Here is a 16,009-nt window from a genome sequence, read left to right on the forward strand (position 1 = left end):
TGCAACCGGTATAGACAAATGAAAACAAAATAATAGAAGACAAATCACAAAGCAAGAAAAAAAAAAAACTAATATAAAAATAAACAGCGCTGTTAATTTGCGGTTTGCCTCGACTTGCTTCGCTCAGTTCGGTTCAGTTCAGTTCAGAACGAGCAACCGGCTTGACAACACACCACAGCTGCCAGCTCCGCTAATTTTATTTGAGTTGTGTGTTAGAAATGAAAATACACCAATCAACACAATCAACAGTTCGCAACGAAGATCAAGCTGCGAATACAAATGTGAGACGTTTGAGTGGTTTGATATGGACGTGCAGCATTCTCTTGGTACTGGTGGCCACAACTGCCGCCTACTTTGTATGGATGATGAGTGAGTAATTCGCAATTACTTTATATATACAAAAAAAAAAAAAAATAGAAACAAAAAGACAGCAAGCTCAAAATCAAATACGCTCTCAGCCCAAAATGATAATCCGGCCAACCGAGCTTTGCGCATTCTCGATCGCAGCGAGTGGATGGGTGAACCACCTAGCGCCTTCAGGCTCCTACCAATTCCAGTGCAGAATGTTATTATACATCATACGGCGACCGAGGGATGCGATACAGAGGTATATATAAGCAAGCATAACAAGAAATAATACTGATCTAATCTGATGTCAGTTTTATAACTAATGACTTTCAAATTGCTTTCGCTAATTAACCTTTTTGAATATAATTTTAAAGGTTTTTTTCTATCAGTTAGTAAGGGGAACTCTTGCTAATTTGGAAATTACCAAATTTGTAATTCCCATTTTATAACTAGTTAATGTGTCACTCTTTATAGGAAGTGTGCATCTATCGAATGCGTATGATACAATCCTTTCACATGGACTCCCTCAACTATACGGACATTGCCTACCACTTTCTAATTGGTGGCGATGGCCAAGTCTATGTGGGACGTGGCTGGCATGGACAGGGCCAGCATTTGAAGGGTTACGGCGCAGTTAGCTTAGGCATTGCCTTCATTGGCACCTTCGTTAATGTGGCGCCACCGCCTCTGCAAGTGCGAGCATTCAAACTACTGATGGATGAGGGCGTTCGATTGCATAAGCTGCATGCGGATTATCATATCTATGCCCACAGGCAATTGCGGACCACCGAGAGCCCGGGACAGAAACTGTTTGAGATGATGAAGCACTGGCCCCGCTGGTCAGCAGACGTGACCTCACGTAAGCAACATCTGTCACTGGTCGAGACACTAAATGGACCGTTTTTTTTTTTTCAGTTCGCAGTCTCAACAAGGAACCGCTTAGATTTGTACCTCGCTCGTCCTGGCTGGCTCAGCCTCCACAGTACAACATGCCCGATTTGGAGCTGCCTGTCAAGAGCGTGCGCTTTGAATCCACCTCATCGGAGCCGTGTTCCACACAGGCGTCGTGTGTCCTTCGCGTGCGCTCTTTGCAAACCGAGCACATCGAGAATCTCAACAGACAGGACATCAACTACAACTTTGTGGTGGGTGGTGATGGCAATGTCTATGTGGGCAGGGGATGGGATTACAGCTGTGAGACTCCACCAACTGATGAACGACAATTCAATGGACTCATTGTGGGCTTTGTGGGTTTGTCAAAGCACACTTCGAGTCAAATGAATGTCAGTCAACAGCTACTGGCCCAAGGCATCAAATTAGGCAAACTGGTGCCGGATTATCAACTGATCGACAAATCGAAGTAGAGTAAAAGCAATTGCCATTTGCCTGTGCCATATAAAAAGAGTGGCATTCCTTTTCGATAATTCAACCAAAAATTATTCCTAAATTAATTTATAAACACATTTTGCATTGTTTCGTCATTTTACAAAATACATCTTTCGTCTAGATATAAATACGCCTTTATTTAATTTCAAACAAGTTTTGCGGTTTTTCAAAAATTTTGAAAGCACATTTCAAACTTAACTATATATAAATCAAGAGACTCTTCTTTTTTTTATATATATATGGATGTATGTGGTGCGGCCTCGCTAAATGACACTTTGTGCTTACAACAACTGCCTACATGAAACTCGAAATTTTGAACTTTTGAACATGGCTACTACATAAACTTAGTTAATTATGCTACAGAGATAACGACAGATTCTCGCAAATCACATGTATATATTGCTGCCGATTAATGATCCAAGATGCGCATGTTGCCAGACACAATTTTATTCTCCAGTATGGCGCCGGCGGGTATATCAATACGATCACCATGATTGGCAATAATAATTACAGTGCCCTATAAATGGTATTAATACAGTTTAATTAGTGCTCGAGTTGCTCGAACAGGCATAACTTACGCGCAAGGAGACGCCACGTCCGAAGGTAACATCACCGCTGACCGTCAAATGGTCCAGCTCAATGATGTCGGGTATGTTGGCAAAGCGGCCCAAGAACTCTTTCACCTTGGAGAAATGATTCTCGCCCAGCTTAACCAGGGGTGTGGTGGGGAACATGCGTTGTGGCGACATCACCAGGCTGCCACTCTTAAGCGTATACAAATTCGACATGACCAGAAGCAGATCAGACGATTTCTTCACGGGCAAGAAACGGGAACGGGGCACATTGATGCCAATGGCGCCATCGAAACACTTCATCGCCGAACCCACAGCTGTCTCCAACTGAATGACACGCAGTCCATTCTCCAGTGTCTTATTGTTAACAATAATCTCCATGTTGAGCGTGCGTTCGCGCAGAACACGATCAATAGCTTTAGAAAAGAGAGGCACAATTTTAGGCGCCAGCTTTAAGTGGACAGCTCGAAAGTATGCTCACCTGAGAGGTTGGCCCAAATGTTGTTTGTATTGAAAAACTTGAAGGTCTTCACGGACTTGAAGTCATCCACATGCTCCGGGGGCACTTGAGCGATTTCCAGCAAGCGCAGCTTGTTCTCCATTTGAATAAGAGTACCACCCTAAAAAACGACGGCATTTGAATACAATATGAATATAGTTGTTGCTGAGGATTGGGGATACCTTAACATCAGCACGGGTCTTGTCGGTGACCTCCATAACGAATTCTGGGGGAGTGGTGGCACGCTCCTCGCCCACCAGCTTATTGAGGATGTTCAGATCGACGGTGGCGCCCAGATTATCAATGTTGGAGAGGAAACAGTATTCTCGACCCTCGCAAAGGAACTTCTTCAGCAGGCCCGAGTTACGGAACGTATCGTAGAAATCACCGTGACCAGGTGGATACCAGCTAAAAGTGCAAAACATTAGAAAACCATAGCATTTGTATAGAAATTATTCTGCTTACGCCTCCATATCCTTTTCCACATCAAAGTCTTTGGCGACAGGCAGGAAATGCTCGCGACTAATGCGTGGAAAGCAGCTCTGATTGAAGGTGTGTATCTGCACACGGAATCCCTTGTACTTGCGCACAATCTTCTCCGTATCTTCGTCCGTGTTGAATGAGTTCATCAGCACCAGCGGCACATTGGCATCATATGTCTTATTCAGATGCTCGATCTGCTGCACCGTCAGATCCAGGAACGTCAAATCGGAACGCACGGGAATGACACTCTTGGGTCCATGGCAGCCCATTGAGGTGCCCAAACCACCATTCAGCTTAATGACCACCAGTTTGTCCAGCATCAGGCGTATCTATATTGGATAACATTACATTAATGAAAACCAAAAATATTGCTAATATTCTTTTATTGGTAGTTAGCTCAAAGAAGCTGCATTTCGGAATTTAGTACAGCGCTAAAAGGTGCTAAAAAAAAGGGAAATAAAGCAATAACTATTGTTAAACCAAAGTAAACTAAATAAATGTCCAAAAACCCAATATAGATTAAGAACTGAGCGCAGAGCTTAGAGCGAGAGAGTTAAATACGAAAAGCGCCAGATAGAAGCGTATAGAATAAGTTGAGTTAAGAAAACGCTTTTACCTCATTCTATATATATTTTGATTTGTATATATAGGCAGACATTAGCCATAAGACAACGGCAACAATTCAAATCAACGTACATGAAAAAATATGTAAAGATTAAAAAATAATATATATGTATAGATATGTATGTATATGAATGTTCATAAACACAAGAAAGTTATCACTAGGTAAAGTTGGATTCTTGAGGTAGGCACGAGATTTTTGCTTTATATATTTATCTACATTTTTTTTTTTTTTTTGGGAAAGTTATCAAGATCAGCAATCGTTAAGAGGCCAACCAAGAGACAAGTTTTAGAGACAATTGCGTACCTGCTCGTTTTTGGGCGATTTGAGATTGGTGTAGTCCATCACCGCATTCTCGGGCAGCTTTTGAATTTTATTCCAGTCCAGCGAGGGTCCCTCTGCAAACATGAATAGTTGTAATTGAGTAAAAGTGCATAATTTTGGCATGTTATCTAGATGTCTAACCCTCTTGCAGAAAGCGTCCGAATAGATCGGCAAAGCGACCCATTTCAGCTTGGAGCGCTGGACGGCGCGCCGACTCCGTTGTCTGCAGCAGGCGATCCACTTCGTTCTCCAGCAGACGCAGTGCATCGCGCTTGGTTACCTCGTGGAACTCCTTGGAATCGGATGGAGCGCGCTGATGGCCGCGAACCTAAAATAAAAAACAAGAAAAAAAAACAACTATTAAAAAATACACTGCAAGAAATTGTGGCAAGCAAACGATTAAAGCGCTTAGCAAAGCGCAACAGACAGAAAAGCACTCAAGTGACAAAAGTTGCAACAACAACAACAAGAGACACCAAATTGTTGTTCACTGGCGTAATGCGTGCCTGGGCAATTACAAGCATCGCGTGGCAGCCAGACGAGGGCGTCGTTAGCGTCAGTTTGTGGCGACAGTTTTCCTTAGACAGTCATGGCAAGAAGTTGTCCGCTTTCATTGGCTGGTGTGGTGGTGCTGCTGCTCAGTTTCAGCCACCCGACGACAGCTGGCGTCATGGACAATGTGAACGATGGCTTGAAGCTGGCAGGACAAATGTTTGGCATTAATACGGCTGCCGATGTGGCCAATTTGGTGGCCAAGGCATTCTCGCGAGCGACAACACGCAAGAAGCAACCTGATCTGATGAGCGTGTTGCAGCAGGGCTTCGAAGCGCAGCGACAACAGCAGCTGGAGCAGGAGGTGGATGAGGAGGAGGAACAGGAGCAGGAACATGATCAAGCGGACCAAGATCAGGCGGAGCAGGGTCAAGCGGAGCAAGAGAATGCACAGGAATCGCCACCAGCTGCAGAAGGAGGCACACGACGCCGTCCACTGCAGCTGAACAGCGTCCAAATGCTGACCAACATGATGCGCATGATTGGCTTCGATCCACGCAAGCTGGGCGCACTGGCTCTCAATGCGATCGTCATGATTGCACAGGCGGTAAGCATCAATATTGATACAAAATGCTGTTGATGAATGAATTTCGTCTCCTTAGATTGGTAGCACCATCATGCAGGCGACACGTGGCGGCAACAATAGCGCAACTGGACCCGAGGCACTCTTTGAGCCTAGCGAGCATCAGCCGCGTTCCCTTTCACCGGGCAGCCCCATCGATTGGTTCCTGAGACGTCCAGGCGCACACACTCAGCGCATGCTGCGACGCATCATGGATCATGATCTGCCCGAGCATGTGGTGGACATGATTGCGTCCAAGGAGTCGCCAGATGGCAATGAAGTCGCCTGCCTCAAGCTGCTCATGTGCAAGAGTTCCCCAATCATTTGGGGCATGCAGGATTCGCTGAAGAAGCGTTTGGCCGGCGAGCCCGAGGAGCCCGATGAGCAGAGCTACATGAATGCCAACATGTTCTTCAAGTATTTGCCCAGTTTGAGCGAGTTCAAGGAACATGGCGTCGGATGTGAGACGCGCTTTGCCAAGCACTGTCCTCGCAACGACACTTTGCGGCCGACACCAAAATATTAACCCACAGAGGCAGTTGAATTGTTTTCAGTTTTAAAAATTATCATATGTATGTATGTAGTAAGTCCATCAATAAATCAATAATGTGTTGTGTAATTAGCTCAACTTTCAACGTCAGAGATTAGATGGACCTAATGTTCCGTGAAACGACCTCTAAAAATACTAGATTATACATATATATATATATATATATACCTGTATTTTGCACAGCTCGCATTTTGTCAACCTTCCTACTATGTTGTGGATTATACGCTATCATTATCTGGCTTATAATCGGCTTGCTTTCATTACGAATGGAATGGAAAATGTTACCAATCTCTAAGTATATCCAGAGTAATTCTGGGTATCTGATTACAGAGAATATGATGTAACAAATTTTACAGGTTTTATAGGAGTTCTATAAGAATTTCATTGCAGCACACACCCATTCCTCAAACAAACTGGAAACTCATAAAAGTTATTTCCCAATTATTGATAATATTATCATAGACAATTTAGTTATCATTTCGTCATCGAGCCAACTTAAAGAATCATTAAAAAAGCTAAGTGTAATCAAAACCAAATAACGAGGGCGTTCCAAACGTCTATCAAGAATAGGTAATGCTTATCAACAATGCTAATGGGTAAATACGAATGATTATTATAAATTTGCAATGACAAACGCAAAAGCAAAAGAAAAAAGAAGGAAAAAAATACCACAAATCAAAACAAAAACTTTAAGTTTGTTGTGTAATTATTTGCAAAGCTGAGCATTGACATTCAGCAAGGTTGCAAAAAGATGACGACTAAAGATGCTGTTGCTGATACTGATGATGACTGACCACATTCATTAACTGGCCAAATGGCTAAATCAATCAGTCGACACTTTTAGCGCTTGATGGCTCAAGTATTTGCAGCAATTGTTTTATGATGGCGCCATATACACACATATATACATGAATATATATATATGTATATATATATATATATTTCTACATAATTGCCGTAATCAACTGAAAACAAAAGCCACGCCCACTGCGACAATTACATGTTGGTTTATTTATAAACAACGTCCAGCCGAGCGATAAGACAAGTGTCAAAGGGCAGGCGTTTGAACTTCACGAAGGTCAACTGGCCAGATAAGTGAATCCCACACAATTTGACAACGTTATCGGGCTGCCTGCTATTAATATTATTATTATTATTATTATTATTATTATTATTATTATTATTATTAATGCAGCTCTTGCATTATGCTTGATGGTATTTTTAGAAGGCTTGCAAGGCAATGTGTCTGGCATATTTATTAACTGTCGTCTGCGCTACAGAAAGCATATTAATTAATGACAACAGCAACAAAAATTGCGACTACAATTTGCTGGGCATATATATCACACATCACACTCTAAAATAATAAGCCCGTAAATCTGTTTTATGTTGTGAAATATAACCCATTAAGGGTTAAAATAAAAAAATACTTAAAAAGAGTTGAAAGGTGACGTCAAATTTGATCAACTTTGACAATTACGCTACTTTATAAAAAGCAAATGCAATCTTAACTTTTTGAACCTGACTTTCCAACAAACATCTGAATGCGGGAACAAAGTATTTTTTTGAAAGGGTTTTGCATGATATCAGATGCACAATTGCTGTTTAGATAAGACTGACACTTAAATGTTGGTAATAATTGCTTTCTGTCGAAAAGTTTCTGGAAACGGCTATATATAGATATGTATGTAGACTGTATACATATTTGTTTTTTTGTTGTTATTTTTTTTTTAAGCTGTAGAGAACCGCACTTGGCCCAAATATCGCATAACGAGGGCTCTTCTCAGTAAACTTTGAAAAACTTACAGCGGCACGCTGCAGCAGCACATCGATGGGTCTTATGCCTGATGTCATGATTAAAACGTAGGCAAGAAATATATCTATAATTAAGTCGTCGTTAAGAGACTTCTGTTTCTTATTGTTTGATTAATATTTGCAAACCGACCACTTTTTTCGTATGACAACACAACAAAAAGCGCGCTCAACGTGTCAGCGCTCAACGACAATTCCGACAACTGTGCGCGACGACTGTGCAATTGAAAATACGGCTAGAATTCAATATGAATTTGAATTTCAATACAATTTTTCAACACGACTACAGCGGACAGACGGAAGCACCGACTGCGACTGCGACTGCGACTGCGAAGTCGTTGTTAACAGCGACGCTGACCGAGCTAAATAGCAACAAGTGATAGCGCCATGTATGTGTATGCGTATGTGTGCCTGCGTGTGTGTTGCGTGTGTGTTTGCGTGTGCCAGCAGTAAAAAAAAGTTTGTAAGAACAGAAATTAAAAGAAACGCGTACAAAGGCAAAAGCAAGTAGTAGTCAAGTAGTAAAAACGAGCAGCACGCCGGCACTTTATGAGTCGTGTATAAAATTGTAAGACACATGAAAAATTAGCGGGAGATGCTTTCCACGTCAACACGAATACTGTATACACTTTTATAACAAACAAATAGGGGGGTGTGTCAAAGTACCTTAACGATTTGGCAAGTTTTTAAAATACACAAATAATTAAAATCGGCTGCTTAAGATATACAGTTGCAAGCTCATTAAGGAGCCAAGACTCTCACCTCGTAGTAAGTTGAACATTACTAAAAAAAAAATAAAGTGGGCGTGTCACAGAATCTTAACGATATTAACGGTTTTCTAAAATAAAGCTTCAGTACTTCAACACATTTAAATCACTCAATTACAATCAGCTGCTTTCCGTTACATGCACAATAAGACAGCTATAATACCCACCTCATGGTGAGTTCGACATTACGAAAGGGTTAGCAAAAAACGCATTAGGCGAGCAGCAGCAGCTGTTATCACGCGAGCCACGCCCACCAACCAATTGGCGTCAAGCATTGTCAACGATTAACAAGAACTAGCCGGAAAGCATGTTGGACTTATCACTCTAATAACATTGCGTACAGTTATGGATTGCCGTTAGAAATAGATAATTGTGAATTCCACTTGTGGTACTTATCAGAATTTTGATCAGATTGATTCAGTATTTTTAAAAGCTGCCCAAAAAAACATACACACAGACACACACATACGCACAAACAACTCACGCGCTGTGTGTACATAGTATGTATGCGTTCGTATGTGAGTACTTGGCGGCTAAGGTCACTTGAAGGTCAACGTAAACTGTGCAGCGCAGTGGGGAAATACAGAAGCAGAAGTGCAACAACTGCTGCAAAGATGCCTGCTAAATATGGGGAGCAAAAAAACCGGCAAAAATTGTTGCATTTCGCTGGAGAATAAACAATGCATTAAACTGCATTTAAGGAGAGCAGCGTGCAAGAGAGCGAGAGTGTCAGGGACAGAGAGAAAAAAAGAGAGCGAGTTGATGTTGAAAACAAAATTTACCTTTGCTTCTTGTGGTACATCCAACATATTGGCTTATGTTAATTGATCAAAAAACACAATTGATACAAATTAAAATGTTTTTACTTAATATGCGCAACTCAAAGAGCGCAAGACGAAAATTGGCAGCAAAACAAGACCACACAAGTCAAAAAATTTGAGTAAACTGGCGTTGTCACGGTAAGCAAAGCAGTGCCGTAAAATGACAACAAGAGCAGCAGCAAGAACGATATAAAACTTGTGCCGTTGCTGGTTTATCTTATTAGAGAACATTTCGCTCGAAGACATAGTGATTAGACATTGAAAAGTAACTGTGACCGAGTCACGAGTCACTATCACATAAAACGTTACATTCAAAGCATGTCATTATAAATTCGTATACCAAGTATAAATTGCTTAAATTTAATATAATGTGAAAGTGTGTAAGTTATTTAATGTTCTTGTTTTCAACTGAGTCGTGCTGAATATTGTCCTTACAGTTGGGATACGTTTGAAAAAACACATCTCTAGGCAGCCAAGCAGCTGATTGCAAGTTAGTGAAGACACTTTGACGCGCACATCAGCTGGCATGAAAATGTCACAACAAAACAAAAGGGGAAGCAAGTAATGCAGAAATAATTGGAGCGAAACTGCGCAAAAAGTGAAGCCCTATTAAGAAAAACTTCGTCAGACAGTTAAGGAAAAAACAGCAACAAAATGGGCATGTGTTCATCCTGCTGCGGCAACAGCGCCGAAGAGACAAACTTAATGCCATCCCCAGTAAGTAATTTTCGCTTCACCAAATTAGATTCTAGCATTTGTTAATTTTAAGGATGAGCGTCGCAGGCAGCAATTGGAGGCTGCAGAACGCCGACAGCAGGAAAACGAATCCCGCGGTGTGAAAAATCTGGATAAAGTGCGTCGCCAACAGCAAAGGGCAGCAGAGATGGAGCGCAGGGAGGAGGAAGCAGCTCGCCAAGGCGGCAACAGTCCCACTTTGCGGGTGAGTGGGAATGTGTCGTAACTATCGATACAAACTTATCGAATTTGATAAGTGACTCAAAGCGCCATTAGAATTTAAAAGGCTTCCGCTTAATTTTCTGCTTTTACATAAAATATTTTATATATGCTGGATTCTCTTTCTTGCAGTGGCAAACAACTTAAAGGCGCAGGCTTGGAACAAACTCAACTCGACCGCAGTTGCCTTAACGGGCCGCCGTCGCCCTCTAATTAGCTGTGTGACAAAGCATTTGTACTTATTCGTTTTTTTTTTCTTCTGAAATCTGTGTAAATATGTACCACCAAACTGTATTTGTGATTATTCATACCAAAATTGCAACCAAAAAAAGGAAAAGAATAAAAGAAAAGATAAAATTCAACCAGTGTTGGGCAGTGCAGCTTTGTGTCAAAAACAGCTGTTCTGTTGTCAACTGCGCAGTCGGATTTATTCTTTTGCACCTGTTGCCCGCCTTTGTTTTGCCTTTAATTAGATTAAAATGATATTTAATACGAGATACTTGCTGGCCCTGTGCCTACTCTGTGCCACACAAATCGTTTGCCATGCAAAGACCATCAAAAAAGCCGAAGCCAATCTGCTGCGACCGCTGCAAGAACTGAGCCCCTGGCAGGGCAAATGGTTTCCCTATGCGCCTGGCGAGCCGCATGTAAAGCCAAAAAAACTGCAACATTTGCCAACGTGGCAAACGAATGCAATTCCCAAAAATAATAGTGATCCCTGGCAGGGTAAATGGTTTCCCTATGCGCCCGGCGAGCCGCATATTCCCAAAAGGGAGCCATCGGCGCAGCAGACTAAAGATAGCTGGCAGGGCAAATGGTTTCCCCAAGCGCCAGGTGAGCCTCACCTCCCAAAAACTGTGAATCGAGTCGAGATGAAGAAGCAAAAGGAGCAGCAGTTGCACATCTGCGACGATGGCGTTGTAAGCACAAATAAAACCCAGTTCAAACTTTTTCACGTCTCACAACTCTTTAATTCTGCAGCATAATCTGTCGGTGGATTACGATCCGGAGGATATACGTGAAAACTTCAACTATTTGTGCCTCAACAGCAATCGCAGCCTCTTCAATCCCAATCTGAATACGGAGGCACTGTTGACGCAACACTTCCTGCCCAGTGCTTACGTGCCGCCGTCCAAGTGTCTGAACGAGTCGATTGCCTTCACGCACATCCCGCCCACAAAGTAATCCACATATTGTTAACAATCTTAATGCTCAAATATCCTTACATCTAATATTTCTACCCCTGCAGCGGCGCATTTCGTCCGCTGCCAGCTGTCTATGGCAGCTACAAGTATTTGCCACCTCAACGCTATATGCGGAATCTAGCTGAGGGTGCCATTGTCATGCTGTATCATCCATGCGCCTATCAAGGCCAAGTGGAGCAACTGCAGCACATTGTCGCCGGGTGTCTGTATAGGCATCTGGTGACGCCATCGCAGCTACTGACACCGGAACGACCATTGGCATTGCTTGCGTGGCGACACAGTCTGAGCATGTCGGTGGTCGATAGGCAGCAGGTGGGCCAATTCATACGAATGTATGCCAAGCTCGGTCCGCTGGCTGTAGAGAATCTCGCCCGTGTTGTGGAGCAGCGGGAAACCTACAAAGCGTCGCTACTGACTGAGGCGCGACTTGTCACCGATCTGGATGATAGCGAGCTGTGTGGCTACATGGAGGAGGAGCAGCACATGTAATCACCTGTAATACCGAAATCATTCGAATACTATTTTAAAATGTATGATTAATATTAGATAATGTCGAATACGTTAAAATAAATTGAGTTTATTTGAATGCCTCATCGATACAAGGCCTCCAGAAGCGATACATAAAATTCGATAACGTTGTTGTGGCGGCCGGCAGATAGTTAGGAGGACGGCAAATTTGTTGTTTTTTTTTCCACTCTACCATAAATACCTTTTGTTTTGCGGCACTCACGCATTCAGTTCGTTTCTCTTCTACAGCTAAAAAGCGACATTATTAAAAACGATAAACGCGCTACTCTCCCCGCCTGTGTTCCGTTTGATTTAATTGCACACTTCAGCTTGAAGCGGAGAGGTGAAACAAAGGAGACGGCGACGGCGCAGCGCACACATCATAAAAACAACACACACACAATTCATTTGTATTTATTTGTAATTTGTCGCTGTCGTCTGTGTTCGAATCAACGAAGCTGCCATTCAAACAAAAGTGTGATCACACTTCACGTGATAATTACGCTAATTACGCCCCCCATAATCTTCCACTTGCTCCTGTCGCAATTCCGCTAAATACAAAAACACATCCTGTGTGGTAAAAAACGCGTGTGTTTTACATAACAACATGATGAACAATTTGGCGGACACGGTTGTTGTCGATCCGGGCTTTGGCGGCGGTGACAAACAACAACAGGCGGTGGCTGTACAGCCGCAGGATCCCAGCGCTGTTGTCCCCCCACCAGCCACCAAGCAGTCATCGGCCTTGAAGAAGACCAGCCGGTATCGCAGTCGCTCCCTGAGCGCCTCCTCAACTGACTCCTTCAGCTCCGCCTCGTACACGGGCAGCAGTGAGGATGGCGACGATGTGCCGCCACGCGAAAAGGTCCAAAAGAATTCCAAGGGCAGCTCCGATTTCTGTGTGCGCAACATTGGTGCACAGCATGCGTTCGGTCGTCGCGAGATCGAGATTGCCGAGCAGGAGATGCCCGGCATTATGGCGCTGCGCAAGCGGGCAGCCGAAGACAAGCCCCTCAAGGATGCCAAAATCGTTGGCTGCACCCACATCAATGCCCAAACAGCGGTGCTAATTGAAACGCTCGCCGAACTAGGTGCCACCGTTCGCTGGGCAGCTTGCAACATTTACTCCACCCAAGTGAGTAGCAAAGCGGCAACAATTGGGTTCAAATAAGAGGGAAATATTTTATGAAGAGAGTAGAAAATCATTAAGTTTATTAAGTAAGGAAAAATTCGCTAAAATCTAGCAAACAGTATGCTTAAATTAATCATATTTTGCATATAAAACTTAAGCTAAACGAAATTGAAATATTTCCTTGAATTCGAATTAGTTATAAATGATAAGCATTCCAGTTTGACAGCGACCACTGTATACCAAATAGAATATTGAGTATGAGGGAAAATGACAAGTTAAACATGGGGAAATACCCAGTAATAAGCACTGTTAATACTGACAAAATAGCGATAATTTATACTATTTGGCGGATAAATGATCTTGTTGCAAGCTGGGCTTGAAAGTGTGGCTGCGTCATTTGCTTCACGCAAGTCACTTGAGCCAATTTGTTGTCACGCACAAATATAGATACAAATATAGAAATACATTTATACACATATATTTATATATCAGACATGATCAAGACAAACAAATCATCAATCAAATGACGCAAACTCAAAGGGGTCGCGGGCGGTTTAAGTGGTTTGGCAATCAAAGAAGCAACGCTGATAATTGATATGTGTTTGCGCCCGAAATTGGGACTGTCTCTCTCTCTCTCTCTCTGTTTCTCTCTCCCATTCTTTTGCTTTGGGTGAACTGGTTTCTGGCGCTCAACTCCAGCTTGAAGAGGAGCTGCCCACAAAAACTATGTTGAATGCAATTAGCACATTTTTTACGAGCTGGCTAATTAATCGGTAGCCAGACATTGGCACGGATCGGGACAGCGCCCTTATCGACTTTGTCTATTGACACACTGAATCACACCCAGTCTCTAAGCATTGCGAGAGCTGTCACCTTATCAGCTCAACCTGTACTCACTCTTAATACTATATAATCCCCACCTACTTTTCTTGTTTTTTTTTTTTTTTTTGTTTTTTTGTTGGTTTGCAGAATGAAGTGGCCGCTGCTTTGGCGGAATCGGGCATACCGATCTTTGCCTGGCGCGGCGAAACGGAGGAGGATTTCTGGTGGTGCATCGATCGTTGTGTGAATGCGGAAAACTGGCAGCCTAACATGATACTGGACGATGGCGGCGATGCCACCCATCTGATGCTCAAGAAATACCCAACCATGTTCAAGCTGGTCAAGGGCATTGTCGAGGAGAGTGTGACGGGTGTGCATCGCCTCTATCAGCTGTCCAAGGCGGGCAAGCTGACCGTGCCGGCGATGAATGTAAACGATTCGGTAACGAAGACCAAATTCGATAACCTCTACAGCTGCAAGGAGTCCATTCTGGACAGCCTGAAGAGATCCACGGACGTCATGTTCGGTGGCAAGCAGGTCGTCGTCTGTGGCTATGGCGATGTCGGCAAAGGCTGTGCCCAGGCACTCAAGGGACAGGTAAGGCAGCAACTATAGTAATTAAATAATATAATTATAATTGACTATAAATAATAATTATTTGTATTTTAGGGCTGCATTGTGTATATCACGGAAATCGATCCGATTTGTGCGCTGCAAGCGAGCATGGATGGTTTCCGTGTGGTCAAGCTGAACGAGGTGATCAGGAATGTGGACATTGTGGTCACTGCGACGGGCAACAAGAATGTTGTGGTGCGAGAGCATATGGACAAAATGAAGAGTGGCTGCATTGTGTGCAACATGGGTCACTCGAATACGGAGATCGATGTGAATGGTCTGCGCACACCGGATCTGACTTGGGAGAAGGTGCGCTCCCAGGTGGATCACATCATTTGGCCCGAGGGCAAGTATATCATACTGCTCGCCGAGGGTCGCCTTGTCAATTTGAGCTGCTCGAGCATACCATCGTTTGCGGTCTCGATCACATCGGCCACACAGGCACTGGCGCTAATTGAGCTGTTCAATGCACCGCCCGGCCGGTACAAGTCCGATGTGTATCTGCTGCCGAAGAAGATGGATGAGTATGTGGCCAGTTTGCATCTGCCCACGTTCGATGCGCATCTCACTGAGTTGAGCGACGAACAGGCTAAGTATATGGGCCTCAATAAGGCCGGTCCTTTCAAGCCCAACTATTATCGCTATTAAGCGGCAACAACAAAAGGGACAATAACAACAAAAACTACAGCAACAAAGTAACAAAAACAAACATCAACAACAACAACAATTATAAACACAACGCCAACGAAAGTATTTTCTTTGCAAGATTAAAAACTATTTACGCGAGAATTGAACTTCTCACTTATTGTTGACATTGAAAACATAACAAAAAACAAAAAAAAAAAGCAAAAAAAAACAACAAAAAAAAACAATCACACACAACTAACAATAATAACACAAAGTTACTATAAAAAAAATGGTATTGCTTGGTTAGCGAGACACACACGGGACACCAAAACAAAACAAAGCAAAGCAAAACAAAACAAAACAAAACAAAACAAATCGCAAAACACACAAAACGAAACGGACGCTTTTTAGTTGCTAGCATTTAACTAATTACCATTTGTGTATTTTTAGCAGTTTAACTCATATAACTAAATAATAGCCGCGAAAGTATTTCAGTTTTTGCCACGCATCCTTTGTTTTTTTTTCTTGTTGTCAACTACAACTAACGGTTTCGGTGATTAAAGCCAAACATGCTCGCTGTCTCCCCCCTGTCTTTGCTAACACCAACCTGTGCTTGCCGCGCTCTCTTCATCCCCCTCTTGCCTTCCACACCCCCAACGCCCACACACCCCCATCGCCTTCACCCATTTGGTGTACTTAACTTGCAGCATTTGAATTTAAAAATATATATATAAATACACAAAGAAACAAACAAACAAAAAAAACTATATATGCGATACGTTTTGTTGCCGTTGCATGGAATTTACTTACACAATATGCTATATACAATATACACTAGATTTCTACATT

The 16,009-nt window shown here is 42.8% G+C and overlaps 6 protein-coding genes across 10 annotated transcripts; 5 read left to right on the forward strand and 1 right to left on the reverse strand.

Moving 5' to 3' along the window:
* The first annotated feature begins 111 nt into the window (after window positions 1-111).
* On the forward strand, window positions 112-1,862 carry LOC6557350 (peptidoglycan-recognition protein LF). Its single transcript, XM_001984095.3, has 4 exons — window positions 112-369; window positions 459-607; window positions 823-1,207; window positions 1,264-1,862. Exons 1-4 carry the CDS (start codon window positions 219-221, stop codon window positions 1,710-1,712), a joined length of 1,134 nt encoding a protein of 377 aa, XP_001984131.2. The 5' UTR covers window positions 112-218; the 3' UTR covers window positions 1,713-1,862.
* On the reverse strand, window positions 1,827-9,484 carry LOC6556954 (UTP--glucose-1-phosphate uridylyltransferase). Of its 5 annotated transcripts, none has more exons than XM_032734115.2 (9): window positions 9,260-9,439; window positions 4,376-4,562; window positions 4,217-4,308; window positions 3,905-3,910; window positions 3,271-3,617; window positions 2,988-3,213; window positions 2,788-2,926; window positions 2,313-2,722; window positions 1,827-2,251 (listed from the first exon to the last, which is right to left on the reverse strand). In XM_032734115.2, exons 1-9 carry the CDS (start codon window positions 9,284-9,286, stop codon window positions 2,144-2,146), a joined length of 1,542 nt encoding a protein of 513 aa, XP_032590006.1. In that variant the 5' UTR covers window positions 9,287-9,439; the 3' UTR covers window positions 1,827-2,143. The 5 variants fall into 5 exon arrangements, with proteins under 5 accessions (XP_032590006.1, XP_032590001.1, XP_032589995.1 ...); XM_032734110.2 differs by lacking the exons at window positions 3,905-3,910; window positions 9,260-9,439 and adding exons at window positions 7,705-7,778; window positions 7,844-7,925; XM_032734104.2 differs by lacking the exon at window positions 9,260-9,439 and adding an exon at window positions 7,705-7,904.
* LOC6557503 lies at window positions 4,797-5,942 on the forward strand. The gene is made up of 2 exons (XM_001984094.2): window positions 4,797-5,333; window positions 5,389-5,942. The coding sequence occupies exons 1-2, from the start codon at window positions 4,824-4,826 to the stop codon at window positions 5,872-5,874; spliced, it is 996 nt and encodes a 331-aa protein (XP_001984130.1). The 5' UTR covers window positions 4,797-4,823; the 3' UTR covers window positions 5,875-5,942.
* A 296-nt stretch (window positions 9,485-9,780) lies between the features above and the next one.
* Window positions 9,781-10,698, forward strand: LOC6557004 (small VCP/p97-interacting protein). The gene is made up of 3 exons (XM_001984092.2): window positions 9,781-10,015; window positions 10,068-10,238; window positions 10,385-10,698. Exons 1-3 carry the CDS (start codon window positions 9,953-9,955, stop codon window positions 10,397-10,399), a joined length of 249 nt encoding a protein of 82 aa, XP_001984128.1. The 5' UTR covers window positions 9,781-9,952; the 3' UTR covers window positions 10,400-10,698.
* An 11-nt stretch (window positions 10,699-10,709) lies between these two features.
* On the forward strand, window positions 10,710-12,043 carry LOC6557474. Its single transcript, XM_032743186.2, has 3 exons — window positions 10,710-11,172; window positions 11,234-11,433; window positions 11,502-12,043. Exons 1-3 carry the CDS (start codon window positions 10,732-10,734, stop codon window positions 11,944-11,946), a joined length of 1,086 nt encoding a protein of 361 aa, XP_032599077.2. The 5' UTR covers window positions 10,710-10,731; the 3' UTR covers window positions 11,947-12,043.
* A 57-nt stretch (window positions 12,044-12,100) lies between these two features.
* On the forward strand, window positions 12,101-15,384 carry LOC6557580 (adenosylhomocysteinase-like 1). The gene is made up of 3 exons (XM_001984090.3): window positions 12,101-13,099; window positions 14,066-14,515; window positions 14,588-15,384. The coding sequence occupies exons 1-3, from the start codon at window positions 12,572-12,574 to the stop codon at window positions 15,179-15,181; spliced, it is 1,572 nt and encodes a 523-aa protein (XP_001984126.1). The 5' UTR covers window positions 12,101-12,571; the 3' UTR covers window positions 15,182-15,384.
* The last annotated feature ends 625 nt before the right edge of the window (window positions 15,385-16,009 follow it).

This window comes from Drosophila grimshawi, unplaced genomic scaffold (assembly GCF_018153295.1).
Source record: "Drosophila grimshawi isolate 15287-2541.00 unplaced genomic scaffold, ASM1815329v1 contig_44, whole genome shotgun sequence".
Classification (NCBI taxonomy): domain Eukaryota; kingdom Metazoa; phylum Arthropoda; class Insecta; order Diptera; family Drosophilidae; genus Drosophila; species Drosophila grimshawi.

Bases quoted from the DNA above. Each gene is read 5' to 3' on its own strand.
- LOC6557503 (XM_001984094.2), top strand. From the start codon at position 4,824: ATGGCAAGAAGTTGTCCGCTTTCATTGGCTGGTGTGGTGGTGCTGCTG. The intron at 5,334-5,388 runs GTAAGCATCAAT...TCGTCTCCTTAG, and splicing joins TCGTCATGATTGCACAGGCG to ATTGGTAGCACCATCATGCA.
- LOC6557350 (XM_001984095.3), top strand. From the start codon at position 219: ATGAAAATACACCAATCAACACAATCAACAGTTCGCAACGAAGATCAA. The intron at 370-458 runs GTGAGTAATTCG...ATACGCTCTCAG, and splicing joins CTACTTTGTATGGATGATGA to CCCAAAATGATAATCCGGCC. The intron at 608-822 runs GTATATATAAGC...CACTCTTTATAG, and splicing joins CCGAGGGATGCGATACAGAG to GAAGTGTGCATCTATCGAAT.
- LOC6556954 (XM_032734104.2), bottom strand. From the start codon at position 7,752: ATGACATCAGGCATAAGACCCATCGATGTGCTGCTGCAGCGTGCCGCT. The intron at 3,214-3,270 runs GTAAGCAGAATA...TTGCACTTTTAG, and splicing joins GTGGAAAAGGATATGGAGGC to CTGGTATCCACCTGGTCACG. The intron at 2,723-2,787 runs GTGAGCATACTT...TCTTTTCTAAAG, and splicing joins CATTTGGGCCAACCTCTCAG to CTATTGATCGTGTTCTGCGC.
- LOC6557580 (XM_001984090.3), top strand. From the start codon at position 12,572: ATGATGAACAATTTGGCGGACACGGTTGTTGTCGATCCGGGCTTTGGC. The intron at 13,100-14,065 runs GTGAGTAGCAAA...GTTGGTTTGCAG, and splicing joins GCAACATTTACTCCACCCAA to AATGAAGTGGCCGCTGCTTT. The intron at 14,516-14,587 runs GTAAGGCAGCAA...TTTGTATTTTAG, and splicing joins CCCAGGCACTCAAGGGACAG to GGCTGCATTGTGTATATCAC.
- LOC6557004 (XM_001984092.2), top strand. From the start codon at position 9,953: ATGGGCATGTGTTCATCCTGCTGCGGCAACAGCGCCGAAGAGACAAAC. The intron at 10,016-10,067 runs GTAAGTAATTTT...GTTAATTTTAAG, and splicing joins CAAACTTAATGCCATCCCCA to GATGAGCGTCGCAGGCAGCA.
- LOC6557474 (XM_032743186.2), top strand. From the start codon at position 10,732: ATGATATTTAATACGAGATACTTGCTGGCCCTGTGCCTACTCTGTGCC. The intron at 11,173-11,233 runs GTAAGCACAAAT...TTAATTCTGCAG, and splicing joins ACATCTGCGACGATGGCGTT to CATAATCTGTCGGTGGATTA. The intron at 11,434-11,501 runs GTAATCCACATA...CTACCCCTGCAG, and splicing joins ACGCACATCCCGCCCACAAA to CGGCGCATTTCGTCCGCTGC.